The 20,262-nt window shown below is 36.8% G+C and overlaps 1 protein-coding gene across 1 annotated transcript in view; it reads left to right on the top strand.

Moving 5' to 3' along the window:
* CCDC171 (coiled-coil domain containing 171) overlaps positions 1-20,262 on the top strand; it is a 152,607-nt gene that overhangs the window by 15,004 nt on the left and 117,341 nt on the right. The window contains exons 6-8 of the mRNA XM_059833463.1: positions 2,885-3,031; positions 15,054-15,146; positions 16,503-16,663. Coding sequence (XP_059689446.1) covers positions 2,885-3,031; positions 15,054-15,146; positions 16,503-16,663 — 401 coding nt within the window. The remainder of the gene's footprint in view (positions 1-2,884; positions 3,032-15,053; positions 15,147-16,502; positions 16,664-20,262) is intronic.

A 20,262-nucleotide genomic window follows, 5' to 3' on the forward strand; every position in this document is an offset into this window, starting at 1 on the left:
GGATTGCTTGGGACATTGTGTTCTCTGTCAATGGCTGTATACTCAGAAGTAAAGGTGATCTGTCGAGGCAGGTGTTTGGTTGGTAAATGTATTAAAGCTAGAAAATTGTCTAGTCCTAAGGTAAATATGATTCACTATTAGGTGTCAACTCCTAGCCTGCTTTCAATAGTAAAAACGCTCTATTTTCCTCACTTTGCTTTTGTAGCTGTTCCCCTGCCCATTGCCCTAGTTATAGGTTTTATATATAGTTATAAAATTCCAGCAAACAAAAAATACATAAATAAATGTTAAATATGGACTTGACTGCCTTGGTTGTTGCTTGAAAGCTTAGTTGATTTAAACATGGCAGTTAAATGTCAGAAGGATCTGGGTTTATAAATTATGACTTCAGATGTGTTCCAGTGTTGTGTATTTACAGGCCTGTTTTAAATACTTTTTTAGTTATTCTGAGTTATGAAATGAAAGCTGGATAAAGTGGATTTCATTTTGGTCTTAATATTTACATAGAAATGAGATTCTAAGCATGTATGCAACTCCTGATTGGAAAAGCTGCACTTCATGAACTGTAATTCTGCACTTGGCTATGAAAATGCGGAGGCAGGCATGGAAATTAAGTCAGCTTAACCTATTGAAATGTGTCTCTAAGATATGGAGGGAAAGTAATCCTCTCTGCTTTCTAACAGGTTTGTAGTGTGCTCTATTGGGTGTGCTTAACATGCCATCTGCTTCATAATAAGTTATTGGAGTTCAATAGTAAGTGCAATAGCATCACCTTGTGGTTCATCAGAATATAATATTCCTTCACAGAAGCACTCAGTTTTCCCTTAGACTACTTGTGAAATGCTTGTTTATACACACTTTTTAAAAAAAAACAGTCATGTTTTTCATAAGCAGATATATAGAGTAAGTGTGTAAATGACATACAGGTATACATATATTCTTTTTTTGCCTAGTGAAGTATGTTTCTCTTTGAACCTTCTAAGTGCCAGCCACTGCTGGGATAGTCTTGCACAGTTTCATACCAAGTCTGAAAAGTTCGGAGACTTCCTTAAGATTCTGAAATCCTACAACTCGTGTTGACTTGTATAACAAGCTTGATACATTCATGTCCATTTTAGTCTGATTAATGTTAACTACATTTCCAGTATAAAATATTTTTAAGTCTTGATGTAGTTTTGCAGCAAACTATGTATTACTTACTTCATGTGAGCTTTTCCCAGCTCACTTCTGTTAATGTCTGGAAGACAGACCTGAAGAGATAAATGTCTCTGTATCTTTCCAGTGTGGAGAGAGTGGAAGTAGTTGTATATTTCTATAAAAATAGTTACTGATTTTTTTTTTTTAGCATGCTGATGAGAAGAAACCTGTGCATTGGCTTGATATTACAGGCAAAGTTAGGGGATTAGCTTAAATTTAGTCCATATCCAGGTATACTATTTTTGCAATATTTTGGTATACTGAGGTTCCTATTTTTTTTTTCACGTGTTTCACATGTGTGCTCCTTGTTATCTTTTCAGAGGATGCCAAAAAATCATGCCATGGTGCCTGCACATGAAAGAAGAGAGAAAATAAACTTAATTTTTTCAGTTACTAATTGGTAACACTTAGCACTGTAGAAGAGTTGTGATTCCCTTATTATCATGTTTGAGTGGCCAAAACTTTCTATGTTCAGTCTGGAGGAACTTCTAAAAATCGTCTTCCAAACTTTGGAAAAGACTCATATTTCTTTGATCTTCATGTATAAACATGGTTCTGTCAGGCTTCAATCTTCCAAAGAATCATTCTATATGAATAAATCATTTTCTCCTCCTCCACCTCCCTGCTCTGCAGATGCCTTATGATTAGTAATTTCTAGGAACAAGATTATGTGATGTAAGGGCAATAGCAGAATTTGCAGACCACCTGGTTTATTTTCACAAAATGTCTCTTGCCATGGTATTGCATAGGAGTAAATGAACAGGAGGACTTACTGTAATCTTTCTGCGATTTGTACAGAAAGTAATTTAACAAATTGGGTCTCCAAAGGTCCTCCAACTAAATCACTGGATTTATAGCTTGTTTCTGATGCTGGTTATGGAAAAGCTTATTCCTGTCCACTAGACCAAAACTCTTCTTTTTGAGACTTTTGGGATCTGCAGCTTAAGTATGCGCTAGACTACTGGGGGTTCATTATTTGGCTACTTTCCTCCAAGCCTGGTGTGGTGTGAATGTGGATTTTGTAACAGTGACTCCACAGAGCTGCTGAGTCCAGTAGTGTTAGTAATTATCCCAGCCTGTAGCTTGGTTCAACTTCTGAATGCAGAAATTGAAGTGGTGAACAGCTTGATTATTTTATTCTGCTGACAACTTTGTAGTTCATGTAGATAATTTTTTTAAAGTAATTCAGTTTCTAGACAGAAGAAAGTCTTTCTCAGAATAGCAGAAATGAAGATTATTTAGTCTATGGGAGTAACTATTTCTAAAAATGTCTGATTTGATTTCAAGTTCTAACAATTAAAACCAGAACAAAATAGAACTTTTGTCCCTGTGTATCATTCCATCAAATGCACTTAACTGATTCCATCATTGCCATTGAGCTGGGAGAGAGAAGAGATTGGAAGAGCAGCCTTGTACTCTTTTAGAGAGTAAGATTACCTGTGGGGAACTTTAGTAGTACTGCAGAAGGTCAAGTTCATAGTGATTTTTGAACCAACACATTTTACCCGGTGGTGAATGAAAAGCATGTCTACTGTTGGGTGAATGGTTCTGTTGACATGTGCTAACGTGTTAGATTTTAATAACCTATTCAAATGCAGTCTCAATTCACAAAGTATTCCTCTCTTGAACTCTTTACTGTAATACTTATCTTAGTAAAAGTATGTCTTAATGCTTTATTTTTTTCTAGGAGCAGAATAATGCACTGCAAAATATACGGAAGAAAATGAAAGATGTGGAGGTGGAACACAATGGCTGTACTGACCTGCTGAGGCGCCAGGCCAGGGAGCTTGAATACAGCACTGAACGAGAGGAGCGACTTAAAAAAGAACTTGAAGTAAGGTTTTTTTGACTATTGCTGTTAGTCTCAACAAGTGCTGACACTTTGAGCAATTTCATTTTTGAGGGATGGAACCTGCCAGTTAGGCTATGAATTCTATGTACTGAAGTAACAAAATGTTGAACATCTGTTCCACAGAAAAGGCTGAACAGGCAAATGCCACTTACACTGTGTGCATGGCTTGATACTGGTGTTTGAACAGCAGATGGGAAAAGGTTTATCTAAGTGTGGAAACAGGGCTAACTTTGCTTTAGGAAATCTGTACGTTTTCCCTAACCTCTTAATTTGTCTATCTTCCTATCTTTTTGGCTTAAGAACAGATTTTGAGAATTAGTGAATTTGCGATGGAGCATCTCTTGGAGCTGAGAAAGTCGCCAAGATGTTGTGCTCAGTAGAGAGAATAGCATACTGGAAGGTCGCAGTGGTGTTACGGCCACCTCTTCCTGTCTAGACTTAAATGCTACAGGTAGTTTTAGTTTGCCTGTCTGTTGAGTGACACCCATTGCTGAGAAGTCTCAAGTCTTTAAGACTAATATCTTGGAATTGTGGTCCTTTTACTAAACTGCTAGTTCTCTCCAAAGTTGCAACATTTTGTTTGTCCACTGATAGGCTTTGTAGTGGCTATGTTATCTGTATGTACAGTCTGGACCAAGACTTTCTTGGCAGAACATTTGTCACTGCAGAAAAGCATAGTGGCTGTATGATTCTTTATCCTGATATAAATTTTCCACCAAAGGCATCTTTAAGAATTCTCTGCAACGAATTTTAAATAATTGGCACTTGCAGGATATTGGGAGCCCTTGAAGGAATAAGTGACATACAGTTTTCAGCTGTGTTTGTTCTCTGTTATTTTTCCCTTAAAGACAAAAGAAGTGTTTAAAGCATTGATTGCTAGGTACGTAGAGCCCTGTGTTAAAGATGAAGTACAGAAGAAAATTCCTACAGGGAAGATCAAAGCTCATCAACTAAAAACACTGACTTATTGACCAACAAGGTAGACTTTTGTGCCCTCAAAGAGATCTACAGGAAATCTATTGTCAGGTGTTGTGGGCTGCACATATTGGCCTAGGCAGAATTACCTTCAGTTGGAAAGTGCTGCATACTGTGAAGTTCCAATAGCCCTTTTAAAAGATTTTTTGCTTCCAAGTACTTGAACAAGGGCTTTTTTTGTGACTTCATGGCTTTTAATGTATTAGCATAGGAATCATGAACTGAAAGGAGGAGGAGCAAGGCAGCAAATTGTTTATCTTTCTAAATATTTTGATTGGATGTATTCACCATCTGTAAATTTGAAAAGGAAGCACTCAGTTCCTTGAAAATGTAAAACTGCTATGCCCTGGAGATGGTTTTGTGAAGGAATGCTGTCTATTAACCACAATTCGCTGAGATATTTTCATTGCCGCGTAATTTTTATTAAATTCTTTTAAGTTATTGAATTTCTTAATGTTGTGAGAAAACAACATATTCAGACTACAGAAAAATCAGTCTTGTGGTACTTGTTGTAAGTATAGCTATTTAAGTAGTGATTAAGGAAAGTATGTGATGAAACCTCTTGCATTCAAAAGTTGAAGCAAATTAGCACAAATCTCTGTGAATTAAAATAAAGTCTAAGTTAGACTGCAATGCGTATGCTTTAGTTAGCTTGCATCTGACTTTACCATCTCAAAAGTAAATTGCATGTGTTTAAGTGTCCGAGAAGGCCTACAGTAATAACTTAACCATTCTATACTTGAAGTCAAAGGGAGATTAATTAATGAGCATCTCTGAAAATACCTTTATTCTTTAAGAAGCAAAAGCACCAGATATTTTAAACTTTCAATACTGATTACTGTAGACAGTATTGATTACTGTAGACTTCATACTGGGTAGTGGACTCAAACTCCAGAGTTTGTGACAACAGCATCATCTGCATCTTACAAGGTACCAGTACTCTGCATTGCTGTTTGTGGAGAAAAATTTGTTCTGCCTTTTCTGTGCATATGAAAGGCTGCAGGTGTTTTGAAGTTCAAAGTTCAGGTTAATAAAATCTATTTTAAGTTGCTCTCTCACCCATAATCCTCTCCCCAAAAAATTATATACTGAGGAACAGTTTAGTATTAACAGAGTTTGAAATCTAATTGCAACCTTTCTTTGATTTATAAATTTGTCATTCCTCTTCCTCTCTTACCTTCTGGAGCTCAGTCAGACAGAGGTATTATCTGTCCTTTGGGCTGAAACAGTGGAAAGACCTCAACCAAAGGGACCAGATAAGCTGCTCTTCACCTCTGTAGCTCAGTTATTGGAGCTTTGGTCTTGGGGGCTGTAAGGGAAGGAAATGGGGCAGTGTTCAAGGACAGACTTGTTGCATAAAGGAGGGGAAGTGAGCATAATCTTACCTTCTAATTGCATTTGAAAGAAAGGACTATGCCCTTTTAAAAGGGCATGCTGTATTCCCAAGTAGAAAGAAGTGCTGTGAAGCCTGGAAGTTGTTGGGATTTAGACACGTTTCTGTCAGTAGAATTTCCTCCTCTCTGCCTTAACAGCTGCCTCACTAGCTTGCTAGCTTTTGTGGATCGCATTCTTAGTTGCCAAATTCTTCCCGTACATTGTGGAAGAGGCACTGAAGAAGGGCACTAAAGCCTGGGCAGTAATTTTCACTGTGTGCTGACATGCCAAAGTCTCCTTGTGTTTCTGCCCATCTGGTATTACTCTCACATAATTCTGTGGTGTTCTAGCTGTCAATTTAAAACTCCTCAATGTATGGGAATAAGTATTACCCATGTTAGAAATATGGATAAAGTCCTGTACTTCAGGCTGTGGTTAAATACAACTCTTATTTTTGCCTATGATGTCAGTATTTGAGATGGATTTCTATTCAGATATAGAAGCCTTAAAGTAGTACAACCCAGACAGAATGGTCTACATTTTTTCATTAAATAGAGGTATATTTCTTCATCTCTCTTCATGGAATGTTTAGCTTATAGATTTAAATTTGGTTTTTGTGGGAAGACGGACATAGGAGACATGTCTTATTTCCATTTCCATGCAGAGTACCTTGTATTAATGGGCATTTGGTTAGAAAATGTATGCTTAAGTTCTTGATGATGGCAGTGAACTTCTTAAGGTGATTTGTGTGAAGAGTAGTGTAATTCTAATTAAAAGACAATCTTACAATCTTTTGTTATACACTACTTGATACGCAATGAGGATGAACTTTTTTTGGAGTTCACAAAGCTGTTCTTTTACTACCCTCTGCTGGACATAAGGGCGAAGTCCATGGGACAGTATTTGTGTTTCAGTGATGAAAGGAAATAATAAATTTAGAATGCTTTTCTTTTTGCACGATGGCACTCTTATGAAGAATTATATCTAATGGACTATATTACAAAGAAAGGAAGGTGAAAAAAGTCGGCCCCCCCCCCCTTTTTTTTTTTCACAGAATCACTAAGGTTGGAAAAGACCTGTAAGATCATCAAGTCCAACCAAAAAAAAAAAAAAAAAAAAAAAACCCAAAAAAACCCAACCCCACACAACAACAACAAACCACAACACACCAAAAACCAACCCACCCAACACCACACAGCTCCATGCCCATCAAGCTACATCCCACAATGCCACATCCACACGCTCCTTGAATACCTCCAGGGAGGTATTAATATTAGTCTGGTTTTCTTCTTCAATCAGTGTTCTGAACATGGTCTAAAAGAGGACATTTCTAGTTTCTGGAATTAGAAATGAAGAGAAAGAATAACAAGTTTCTGTGGACTCTTCAGTTGAAAGATAGCTGTTAATACCTGCTAGCTTTCCAGTTTGCAGTGATACCTATGTGGTGTACCATTGCATGCACGTGGAGTTCTTCTGAAGTGGAACACATATACTGTACCAGAAAAATTTAGATTGGGAACCTTATTATCATTCTGCCTCTTTAGCCTGAGATTCAGTAGTCAAACACATTTTTGATATATTTGTATTGAACTCATCAAGATACTACTATTGATGATAATCAGTTTCCTGGAACCAGCGTCTTTTATTTTAGCCCTTAGCTCCATTGCTCTGGAAGTGTGATTTCTTGGGAAATACAGAGCAATTTGTATATAAAAATAGTGTTTGTTGTGATGTGTCTAGCTGCCAAAAAGCTGGATGGGAAAGCTGTTTGACAAACAGTGGAGGAGAGGGGAATGTGGATTTTACCATGAGAAAGAATTATTAGTTCATAAATTTCAAACTCTTTGTCTTGTTCACAGAAATGTAGTGATTTTCTGTTGTTTGTCTTATGTGTTTGAGGCTGCCAACTCTTAGTAAGCTGGAGCTCAAGGTCTCTCAAAGTTTTTAAGCCTTTCTCATGAAGCCTGAAAAATGTCCTATTACTTGGTCCATTTTATTTCTGAGACTGAGTATGTTGCTGTATTTCTAAGACTTTGAGTTACCATTTAAAGACCATTTCCTTTGCTTTCACGTTGCATTTCCTGCTCCCCTGCCTATATCGACCTTATCATGTGCTGCTAAATGTGTCATCTTGTATTAGCTTGGTAATGCTGCTGTGATGGGGAGATGACTGCAGAGACGACTTGAGTGATGGTCCATCTCTGTATTTGCAGAAGGTATTTGTACATGCAATAGTTTAAGACTGGGTGTATTGAATTTCTTACTGTATCTAAGTCAATGAAACATGAAATTTAGGTCCCAGCTAAAAACAAAACAAAACCCCCCAAACCCACAGACCTGCTTTATTTTCTCCTTGATGTTATTAATTCTACCATGAACTGCAGTGTTAGGTAAGTTATAATTCTCATAAGAAAGATTTGAAAAAGCTCCAAGCAGTGCAAGAGAGGACACATTCCTCAGTCAGTTAACAGTGCTACTGGTTAAACTTTAAACTAGTTTTTGTCTTCTATGATTAAACACTTCTTGATGGCTTACTCTTACTTAATTCTCTGCTTGCTAGGGTACAACTGGCATCTAGGAATTCTAGCTACTGTGACTGTCTTGTATATCCTCTAAGCACTGCAGTTTTTGTATGATATCTCTGTGGTGGCTCCAAAGTTGATGTTTCTTCAGTGACAAGCTCACTAATATAAAGGACTTTCCCTCTGAGAGGAGCTTCCTCTTTATCATCTCCTATGTCATCATATTATTCAAGTCCAGTTTGAAGGCTGTTCATTCTTACCTCACTATCAGACCAAAGTCGTTTGAATACTGTCTTACGTAGCCTCACCAGTAGTTAGTAACAAGTCACATGTTAATCTTGTCTATGTGCCTGTATAAAGTAACAGTGTAAGTTCGTGTACTGTTAAGGGGTTTATCAGTTACTGAGCATGAGAACCAAAAGGGACATTTTTTTCCCCTCAAGGTACTGTAGAAATGGAGAGCAGTTCAGATGGGTTTGCCAGCTGCAACTCAGTTGCAGATTGGAGTGGACTTGGACTTTATCCAAAGGCAACCAAATTCTGTCAGTTTAGCACTCCTAGTTGTTTTTACTTTTTTTTAATTTTTATTTTAAAGCCAAGCGTATGGCTTATCTTGTAGCCCCCATGCCAGTGTAGTTGTCTAGCCGGTGTTGCGCAGGTCAAGTACTGCTCCTCTGTCAATGAGATGTGTTACTCCAGACTTCATATACAGGAAGTGTTTACAGTGAGGGTTGACCGCACTCCGTCAGGCTGAAAGAACATTTACTTCAGTGGTTAAGAATTGTTTGTAGTTAAGTAACTTTATAGTTACTAAAAGGTTGTTTATTATCCGGACAGGAGGTGGCTCCACCTTACCATGATCAAGAGGCATCAGCATTTCTAACACTAGGTGGAAGTGGTCAGCACAGCTCCTGAAGATGTGTTTAGACCTGACCTCCTGATTTGAGTTATGAGTCATAGGGAAATGCTTTTAAGTAGGAAAAAGTAAGATCTTAATCTGAATATGGAAGTACACAAACAGAGTGGGTGGATGGTGATCCAGATGTGAGGTAACATGTACCTTCATGTAAGTGTTCTCTTCACTTAAAACTTTATCTTAGCTGAGCATTTCACATAGGGATTAGACCTCAGCCATGGGGAAGTGTAAGTATCCTGACATCTTGTTAGTAAAATGAACCTGAAACTGAAAAGTCTTGCAGAAGTGGTGTAAATAGAAGCAGAGAAGAGAGAAATTACTTCTATTACTGTATCTAAACTTAGTAACCGTTGTAAATGTACTTTTGTCTTTTTCCTAGTGTTTTCTTTGTTGCTTATCTGATAAAGGGTATTTTGGTGTAAATGCAAATGTCAAATGATTATGTTTTCATGGCTGTGGCATTGCACAAATGCAGGATACTGAATTATTCTTTCAGTATGGAGTGCCCCAGTAGAGCAAGTGTGAGGGGCTTAGAAAGGTGGAAGCCACAAAGGCCAGTTTGGAAAATGGTATTGCAAACTGTTAGCATACAGAAAATATCTCCTAGAAACCACATTAGCATTGACATGCAACAGGACACTGGAAAAAGTGACTGAACCTTAAGGGATTAGAGTAAACATAGAGCATGGTTGCCTACAAGTTCTAAGGCTGGCATTGAAGTTTTCTTAGTCATTTTTATTTGCTGTTTCTCAAAAGTCACAATTCTGTCGGTGCTATCATGGAAACAGATCCCAGATATCTTTGTTCTTTAAATTAAGACTGAAATTGGCTCAGCTTGAATATAGAAGGAAACTTCAGAGATTCCATGAGTTTGTGTGTGGTATCTTACTTAAGATGTTTCCCTTCATACATCCTGTTAGATGCACGTGGAAGTAGCGAGTGACTTGTTGAATAACCGATGTTTTAAATTTTGGAGAAGCAAACACTTTGTAACCACTGGAGAACCCACTTTTTGGATCCATCCTTGAGATTGATCTCTGTGGCTTGGACCTGACAAGAAGCTTTCCAAGCTAAACCAGAAAGTATTCCCGTTTGACTTCCACTTGAGAGACTGTGGTCTGGATGTCTGTGGCCAGCAACCTTTCTCTATAACTTGTTTTCACATAGCTGCTTCTTTCTAGAAAGGCATTGTGTAAAGTTTTGTGTCACATATGCTTCAGTAAGGATACTGATTCTTGCCTTTCAGCTGATTCAGAGGGGTTTGCCTTGCTAACATGGTTCTGGTACAGTGTCTTTCTGTTTGTCAGACAGGAACACAGGATTCCTTTCCTCATCCCATTCCTCTTTTTGGAATTGTTAGTATGGTGTTACAGGTTAGACTCATCCCTGACATTTCTTTCTTTCCCTCACAGAGGGCGTAATGGATCATTCTCACTGGTAGAGCATGCAGCTTCTCCCTGTGAAGGGAAGTGCGTATAAGTATCAGTAGGGCCTGCTTGAACCTTTACTAGCAAAATAGACAAGATTTTCTGTATAATCACAGAATCATTAAGGTTGGAAAAGACCTGCAAGATCATCAACTCCAACCATCAACCAACACCACCATGTCCATTAAACCATGTCCCACAATGCCTCATCCACACGTTCCTTCAACACCTCCAGTGATGGTGACTCCACCACTTCCCTGGGCAGATTATTCCAGTGTCTCACCACTCTCTCAGTAAAGAATTTTTTCCTACTATCCAGCTTGAACCTCCCCTGGCACAACTTGAGGCCATTTCCTCTTGTCCTGTCGCTAGTCACATGGGAGAAGAGACCAACACCCACCTCTCTGCAACCCCCTTTCAGCTAATTGTAGAGAATGATAAGGTCTCCCCTCAGCCTCCTCTTCTGCAGACTGAACAACCCCAGTTCCCTCAGCCGCTCCTCATAAGACTTGTGCTCCAGACCCCTCACCAGCTTCGTCGCCCTTCTCTGGACACGCTCCAGCACCTCCATGTCCTTCTTGTAGGGAGGGGCCCAGAACTGAACACAGAATTCGAGGTGATAATGTTTTTTTTCAGCTGTGTTCTTCCCAAATAAAACTTCAGACTCAGCTTGGAATCCAGGTGCAACTTCTATGGCTGATGTGCACTTAAATAAACAGCAATTCCAAGATTTTTTTTTCCTTAGAGCAGTCAAAGCAAGTCTGAATTTCTTTAATAACTCTGTATTGCTTAGCAAGGCTTATGTGCTAATGGCTGGTTAGATATCTCTCATGAAGTTTTCATTTCCCCACTGATTTCCCACTGATTTGCTGGCATCTGACTTTGTTTAAATTTGCTACATGTATGGTGAACCATAAGTTTCAGTAACCAAATCACAGAACCCAAGAAAAAGAATATTCATTGCTCCACCAGACATAGACAGAATCTACATGACTTCCTCAATTTACATATGTAATTTTTCTGCAAGCTCTTTCAAGCATTTCAGTCTCTTCTGGGTAAGACAGCTGTTTATACTGGTGAGGTGAGATTAAGGTTTACTTGAGTAATCTTCTGAGACTTTTGAGGAGAACATAGTTCACTCTTCATCTTTGGCTTCTAGCAATACAAGAAATTAGTGGCAGTTCCTGTCAGGTCCCTGATAGTGGCTTGTCTTGAATGAAAATACATTTTATTTCTTTACCTAGGTCTTTGTTTTCTGAAGGTCCAGTGAACTAATTTAAACAAGGCTTTAAAAATGAAAATTGTAACAAACTACTGATAACGACGCAAAGCTTTAAATAATCAAGCTGTAGAAGAAGATGAGCTTTAAAAGCAAGAATAGGGTGTTGAGATTTCTAACCTTGTGAAGAAACCCCGGTTTTGAACAAGTCAATTTTCTCATGCTTTTATATAGGGATATGATCTGTTTGTATTTTGATTTTGAAACAGATATTTTGATTTCTAGTTTCTAATTTAATTTCCCTGTGAGTACTGTCTTGAATCTCTTTGAATACTTCCCATTGGATACCTGTCAGGTACATCTAGCTCTTCTTTGGTTGGTGCCTAGGTTTCATACCTTTTTTACAGTAGGCTAGACACAGTGTCCAGCTTGCAATTAGGGGCCTGTTTCTCCCAGTCCAGAGATCATCAGGAATCTCTGTAGCTGAAACACTAGTTTTCCCAGTCCTTCTCTTTTTATAGGCATGCTAATTCTACAAGTTAATTCTTCAGCGACTTGTGACAACTCAAGCAAATGTACTATCTGCAAATATGTCTGTTTTTAAATGGAATTGCTCTTACTTCAGACAGCAAAAGAGTGATATGTTGGCACTTCTTACAGGCGTCTGCTTGCTCCTGCCTCTCTTCCCTCATTGCCCCAGGATCTTCTTAGGACTGAAGTTTCTGTATTTCTGGGAGTTCGTGTTTCCTTTGGACAATGTCTCTTGTCCTTGCAGTTAGTGTCCATTATGTTGGCTCAAGGAGATACGTTCTTTAAAAGTAGAGTCTACCAAGAACTGATACCTGTATGCTCTGTTTGGAAGAATGTGATTGTGCCAGTTTTTCATTCTTGCAGATACCCTCACTCAAGCTATTATTTATTCTTTCTGTTTTTATTTTTCTTCTTGGGACTGATGAAACCTAATAGTTCTATGGGGCTCCATTTGAGAGGATAAGTTAACCATTTTGATAGTGTCTTTCATCTCTTTGTTTCAGCTGAAGAGAGGCTGAGATGAAGGCATAGTTCTACTTTGGACTGGTGCTCAGGAAATAAAATAAGACTTAGAAGTCAAATACAGTACAGAGTTTGTGAATTAGTAAGTTATGCTTAAAAACTTCACTTGCAGAGTCACTTTTTTTTCTTTTTCCATTTCAGTATTTGCTATGAGAATAGACGCTTGAACAAACTGGCCAAAGACAGAAAAGCGTTTTTGCTCTTGAGGGTATGCAGTGAAATATTCTTGGTGAAGTTTCTATTTCTTCATTTTAGTTTTTAAAAATTATATTTCCCACTCTGAATGTTGTGATAGGTACCTTCCTCACTGTTTCCTTTATTCTTTTCCTCAAAGTCAAAATAGAATTATTTTCAGGGTGACTTTTAAAATGTTATTAAAAAAGAAATGAAATCCACATCAGTTTATATTTATTTTTCTGACTGACTACTTTTACTAGGCTGGCAGTATTCTTGTATAAAACCATCCTGTTGACAGATGTTGACCTGTTGGAGGATGCTAAGGAGTCCTTCCAAACTGAAGCAGGAGGTAGTTTGCTAATTCTCTATTAAGGGCAAAGGGGAGTAGGAGCTTTGAATCACAGAATCACAGAATCACTACGGTTGGAAAAGACCTGTAAGATCATCAAGTCCAACCTGAAAAAAAAAAAAAAACCAAAAACGAAAAACCCAAAACCCACAACGACCACACAACAACAAGCCACAACACACCAAAAACCAACCCACCCAACACCACACAGCACCATGTCCATCAAGCTACATCCCACAATGCCACATCCACACGCTCCTTGAATACCTCCAGGGAGGGTGACTCTACCACCTCCCTGAGCAGCCTATTCCAATGTTTCACTACTCTCTCAGTAAAGAAAGCTGACGTTTGGAAGGAATAATACTGTTAAGAGTCTAAATCAAGCTATTTTTGAGAATAATTTTAGCAATATGGAAATACAGTGGGAGTGTTTGTGCAGGATTTGTGAATTTTTTTTTATTAAGTATGTTAAGCAGATAAAGCTCCTGGGAAGAGGTGAAATTTAAGCCTTTTGATAGACGTTACTGTGGAGTAGGTTTGGTAAGCTCTGTGCTGTTGCTAGTTTTCTCTTTTGCAGGCCTTCCATGGACATCAGTTTCAAAAGTCTTTACTTTTGTGTGTGTATGTGATTATACAAAGTTTAAATTTATTGACAAGAGCTTTGACTTTAACATCTATTAATGTTTCTCTTCTTTTAAATGTTCAAAATCAAGATGCAGGCTCACATACGTGCTACTTTGTGTTACTTTTCCAAAATCAATAACTTCGGTTGTATTTATGTAACCTTAAATGTGCTTATGTTAAATGACTTTTTAATATTAATTCCTTTTTCTTGGTTTCCCTGATTTAATTTAAAGCCAAGAGACAATTTGGGATGAATTTTTCTTTTCAATTCAAAATGAATAATTCAATATTCAAAATGAAAAGATTTTATTGATAGAAAACAGTGTAGTTAAAACTGCATGTAAATTTCCATTATAGCAGATCTTTAGTTACTGCTTTTGGTAAGAGGATTTTTCCAGATGAAATTCTGTGTCCAGGCCTTTTTCTGGACATACGTATCTGGTGATTGTTATTGTGTTTATTGTAACTTGAATGACATTTTCTCAGCTTGGATCACTTAAAAAAAGTCTAGTAAAAATATAGACTACTTCTTGAATTTTTTGTAGGTAATCCAGATTTCCAAGTAGATTCTTAGCATAGTCATTTGCATTTTTGTGCTTTTCTAAATGTTGTAAGAATGGATAAGAAAGATGCAACAGTTTAATTCAGAGAATTCCATTTTGCTTAAACTACACATGCATGTACAGGTGTCCTTCGGTGTAATGAAATGTAGTAACTGGCTAAAGTAGTCAGAATATTTGTTAAAAGAGACCATGAACATCGTAATAATTGCTAGACAAAAATGTAACAGAATAGTTACAGGTCAAGGAACACAGCAGTAAAAAAATACTAGGTTAGTGCTTTAAAATGTTACAAAGTTTATGGATTTTTGTTGTATGAAAACTATGACTAGTCTAGGGCTGCAAAGCAATCTGGTTTGGGCACCTTAATTGGAAATTAGGTGCCAAAGTCAACATATTTTTTAGGACTTCTCTATCTTCTCTGTGCTTCATCTGTCTTGTCACTGGAATTGTAGCTACTCTGTTGATAACCCATTGTATTTTAGAACATACAGGGTGTGGTTATGTTGCCTCAGGCGACAACCTTGGTGAAAAAGCAAATAGGAAGGGAATAGGTAGAATATTTAACTTGGTCTTTCTGCTTTCTGGCTCCAGCTGCAGTTTTCTTGATTGTAAAAAATGCAGCAATAACATAATGCTATATAAATTTCTTTAAATAGAAAATAATAATTTAATATTCTAGATATGTAAAAATTACTTTTATATGTATTTCTTGGTACTGTATTTCTCACCGTTCCAAAGTCCAAGTAGTTCAGATACATCAGGTTGGTATATGGAGTCCTAATATATCGAATGAATGTACTTTTAGGCAGCTACAGTGAGAATAAAGAAACTGGAAGAAAATATTGAAGCAGAGAGAGCAGCACATTTGGAATCCAAATTCAATTCAGAGATCATCCAGGTAAACTTTTTTAAAAAATATTTTGTAGAAGTTTACAGTAAAAAGTTGATGAAGTTGTAAAGATATAATCTTCAAAAAATGTTAAGACCACTTACTTGATTTGGTGAAAACATTGAATAATTTTCTTGCAACAAGTATCAAAATTGTAACAGCTAATATATAAAAGGAGAGAATAGAAAAATACCTGCTTTTCAGAGAAGATTAAAATTATTAGAATAAATAATAAAATGTCACATCTGTAAGTTTGAGAATTCCCACTAGCATTTAAACACTGAGGGGAAAGGAAATGTTTCACAACAGATAAACACTAGACTACTGTTTAAACATCCTGCCCTGTATCTTTTGAATGGGCCCTTAGAGCTCTTTGGAGATACAGTGCGTACCTCCAACTTTTCTAGGAGTGAGAGCTTAATGCATCCTGAAACTGCAGTTCCAGATATAATTATTGCAAGTACATTTCAGCTTCAAACAAAGTCATGATATCTGCAGTTACCAGTAAAGACTGATTGTATGAAAAAATGTAGTACATATACTTGCATATTAAATCTTTGTATTATTAAACTGTATCACACGGGGCTTGACCCAGTAATGCAATTATGGTTTATTTTAAAAAGCCAGTGAGAAGAAGCTAAATGATGATTGTTTAGTAATCTCATACTAACAAGCCCTTCACACTGGACTTATGAAAAACTAAGCCAAAAAAAAAAAAGGAATTTTGGTATCTTTGGTTTTTTGTTATTTTCTGAGTAACAAAAATAAGTACTGCCATTCTTCAGTCAGTTATTTTCTTATTCTCATCATCTTCTCTAGATACAGGCACTTAAATTTTTTAAGGTGACAATTAAAACTAGTAGAAAGGAAAGATGTAGTTTTCTTAATTTCCTGTCTCTACTTTTACAAGATACAAAGGAACTGGGGGGGGTAACATTCCTTAAAGTTAGAGACTTGTCTTTTATGGGTGAATGACTGGCAAGGTTTTCTTCCTTGTTCATATACATGAGCAAGCTTCAAGTGTGCTTTGTGCTGAGTGGAAGTGTAGCCTTTACTACTAATCCCACACTTTCACAAGTCTACTTAAAGAGTAGAATTCCCTGAAAAACTTTAGTAATAACTGAAAAAGGAAAAATCCAAACACCAGCAAAGGAGAATAAAAGGTGCTTTTGGTCAGCATTATCTATGTGTCTCCACTTTGAACTGTATGTATTTATACATTTTTACGTGTGTTCAATGCTTTTTCAATTCATACAGAATTAATAGAATATAATTACCTGTAAAGCAGAACAGAACACAGAACAACATTAAAGATCACAATAGTTTTTCCTAACTTGCTTTATTTACATTCTTATCACTTGGTAGTTAAGAATTCGAGATCTTGAAGGAGCTTTGCAGGTAGAAAAAGCCAGCCAAGCAGAAGCTCTTTCGGATTTAGAAATGATCAAGAAGGAGTTCAAAGAGGTGGAAAGTGCATATGAGAGAGAAAAACACAATGCCCAAGAGAACTTGGAAAAACTTAATGCGTAAGTTACCTTTTAAATTAATTGTAAAATGGCAGTAGACAGCTTGAGCACCACTTGCAGTTTACACGCTCTATAGTTTTCATTCACTAGAAAACAACACAATCTGATGAAATTTGCCAAACCAAGCCAAGGTTCAGAATGTGGCATTCCATTAATAACAGGCCTATATCAATAACCATGCATATTATGTGTAGGTAGAGAAAATAACTGATCTGTTATAGATTATTTGCCAAAGCAAAAATGTTGAAAATAGTATTATGATAGAGTCCTGTCTCCTGTAGTGTTTGGGAGGAGTGTAGGAAAACATACATGGCAGGTTTATAACAGATTTTTTTTCTGTATACACTTACATTATTATGAAAACATTACTTTTCATTTCAGGGAGCATGGATGAATCCTTAAGACTTCTGTCTAGAAGTTGTGTATAATTTATAGTGGATAATCTTAGTTCTCAGCTTTTGAATAATTGTGGAAAGTTTTAACTTGGTAACGAAAAATAGAAAAAGGGGTGAAGTGTGTGAGAGCGGACGAAATTACTTGGGATTCCTTTCCTGCTCAGCACAATCTGCTGTGTCTGTGGTAACAGACAGTTTGTGGAAGACTGGCTTTGTTGTATTCCCCAGGCAGATACAGGATGCACAGTACTGTGTCTTCTTTCCTGGCTGACTCAAGTATATATTGGGGTGAGAAAATGTCAGGAAGAAGAATGGTGTTGGAAGACAGAGAACTGAGGAGCAGGTGAAATAAAGGATAGTAGTAGGTGAAGTTTAGGGAAAGAGGATGTTTAAGAAGACTTAAAGTGGGTGGCACACAGTGGGGGTGTGGGAAGATACTCAAGCTAGTCAAATGGGTTGGAAAAGCCAGGTGGCATTTATTTCAGTCTAGGATTATATGGGTCTCTACACATAGGTGTTTATGTTGACTCATTCACACAGGCAATAGTGGAGAACAAAAGAAACTGGTTTTCCTACAAGTAAGGAAGTTTGAGAGCCTGAGAGAGTCTTCCTATACGCATGGTTACAGAGATGTTTTTAGTAATATAATTGAAACCTGTGCTGTATTATAAACATCTTAGAGCTCTTCATTAAAACAAGGCCAAAAGAAATCTGAATGTAAGATTGTGCATTTAGATAAACCAGAGTCATAGTAGAAAATTAAAGCTTTTTTCTCAAAGAAAGGGAAATAATTTTTATGTTAAAAATTTTTGAAAATGTGTGAAATACATTATGATAGTAATCTAATGTGATGCTTCAGGAAGGCTGCAGTCTTCACAGCTGGGAAACTGAATAAGTACATTTCAAGATTCTCTGTGGTCCTAAAATAACATCAGTTAATTAAACTGTAATCTCATCCTCCCTGGTTGTTTTTGCCTTGAGTATGAGTTCTATGGTAGCAACATACAGGGCACTAAACTGATACTAAGTTCTTTGCCTTTCCTTGAACTGGAGAAGGCCTGTCATTGATTTGACATTTTATTTGGGTTTTGTTATTTTGTTTTAAAAAAGCTCCTTTTGTGTTCAAAACAGCCTTGTTTGTAGGAATAGCTGTTGGATAAGTAGTTTTATGTAACAAGCTACTTCGGAGTGCATGAGTTTTTCTTTTATGTAACTTCTTATTCTTACAGAGAATATGGTCCTTTTTTTTTTTCCTTTTTTCCTTTTTTTTTTTTTTTTTTCTTTCTGGTAGGTTTCCGTATTCGAGTGGTCCAGAAAATATGGAAAATTCATGTTACAGATAAAATCTTTCCCCTCCTTTCAGACTTAAAAGTTCTCTTGAACTAGTGTTCTTCCAGTGCTTGTTCTTGGACCGTTTCTTCAGTCCTTCCAAAGTCTAATGTTCCAAGGTCCATCTTTGTATTTGAGGTGAGACCAGCCAAATTCAGCATCCACAGATGAAACACGGGGCTTTTTTAGGTTTTTTGCCTAATGCCTGTTAATCTGAAGTAGTTTTCAGTCTAGAAAAATTTCTCCTGTCTTGTCAACACAGCTACCGTTGCATGGCTTTCTGTAATCAGTCAGGGAGCTGTTAACCTTCCAAGAATCTCCAGATACCATTTACTCCTTCCTTCTGGAAGTTGCAGGATTTTTTTCTCCTGTTGTTTCTGTCCAAGCTCAAAAACTAGCCCTTGAATTGTACAAGCAGCTCATGTCTGTCCGCATATATGTTATTATGTCTCTTGCATTTTTAGAGAAAAAAAGTGTGTCTGACCTGTAGCTTTTCCTTCTGAAGTTCAAGGTAATGAGATTAATGAACCACAGATACTGTCAAATTTAAGGGTGTAGTCAGTCCATCTGGGGAATTAATAGACATGTAGAAATTGTATCTATGACTTTTGAAAGTACTTAACTTTTGAAATGCAGAACTGCACTGTTTTTTATCTTTATAGCTCTTTAGAAAATGAATGTGAGCCTGAACACATGGGTCATTGTTCAGCTTTGATGTAGTCACAAATAAAAGGTTAAAATTACAGAAGATTGCCTGTTCTGATTTTATTATTTGATGTGAAATAAATGTGGCGTCATTCTGCATAAATGAATTTTGAAAATATAATAACATATTTTAAGTGTTGCACATGCACCAAAAATGTAAACCACACATCATGCAAATGTACTAGGTCCTGAAAGGAGTGTTAATACTTTACTCTGGGAGTTACTTATCAGTAAACTGATTTGATTCTCAGCATTTCTAGTATGTTTGGCATTTTAATGCTTTTATTTGTCTATCTTCAGTTGTTCTTTTTAACTTTCATCACAACTGTTCTCTCAGGTACTCCTCTCTATTTTAGCAAATTCATATTTTCATGTTGCTACAAGATGTTTTATCTTGGATATCTGCGCTCAGTAATAAGTTTCAGTATAGGATCCTCTCATGAAGATTCCTTTTGGCCCCACAGAAAATTAATAAAATATGAGAGTTCCTCACCTACATTTTTTAGAACCATTTTGGTTGGTTGATTTCATCACGTTAGACCCCAATCCCTCCAAGTGGTAAGCATGTGCATGTAAGTTTCCTTAACAAACAGAGTTTGTCAGAGTATTTCATTCTGTGAATTATATTAGTTTCTCAGATGAGCAAAGACCTTTTATCTCAAGAAGTAGTCTTAGGTGGAGTACTGCATGCACATGGAATGATGCTTTCCAACTGTTACCATGTGGAGCTCGACTAACCCTTTAGGTGTTGAACATGAGGCCTCTTTCAACAACTCTGTGTTTTTTCTGAACACTTAGAAATTGCAAATTACACTCCACTAAGTTAGTGACAGAGATGTGAATCTTTAAGATCTGGATTATTCTATTATTAATAAGAATATGTTCTGAGAATCAAGGGATGATTAATAGAGATAAAATGTGAGCTAATTAGAAGCATTTTTGGTGGTAGCTTAAACATCTGTTTAGGAACTTTCCAAACCAGTAGAACTTTACAAGCTTTACCACAAGATCTGCTTTTTAAATTTTTAATTAGTAATGTTAGTTCAAAATTGTGAAAATCTGTAAGTAGTAATTTTCCAACTAAGTCTTTGAGAGACTCTTAAAGATACTTTTCTGTATTAGATTATTCAGACCAGCATAAGAATAATAGTTAAATATTGAATTACAGTG

This window comes from Gavia stellata, chromosome Z, assembly GCF_030936135.1.
Source record: "Gavia stellata isolate bGavSte3 chromosome Z, bGavSte3.hap2, whole genome shotgun sequence".
NCBI classification, from domain to species: Eukaryota; Metazoa; Chordata; class Aves; order Gaviiformes; family Gaviidae; genus Gavia; species Gavia stellata.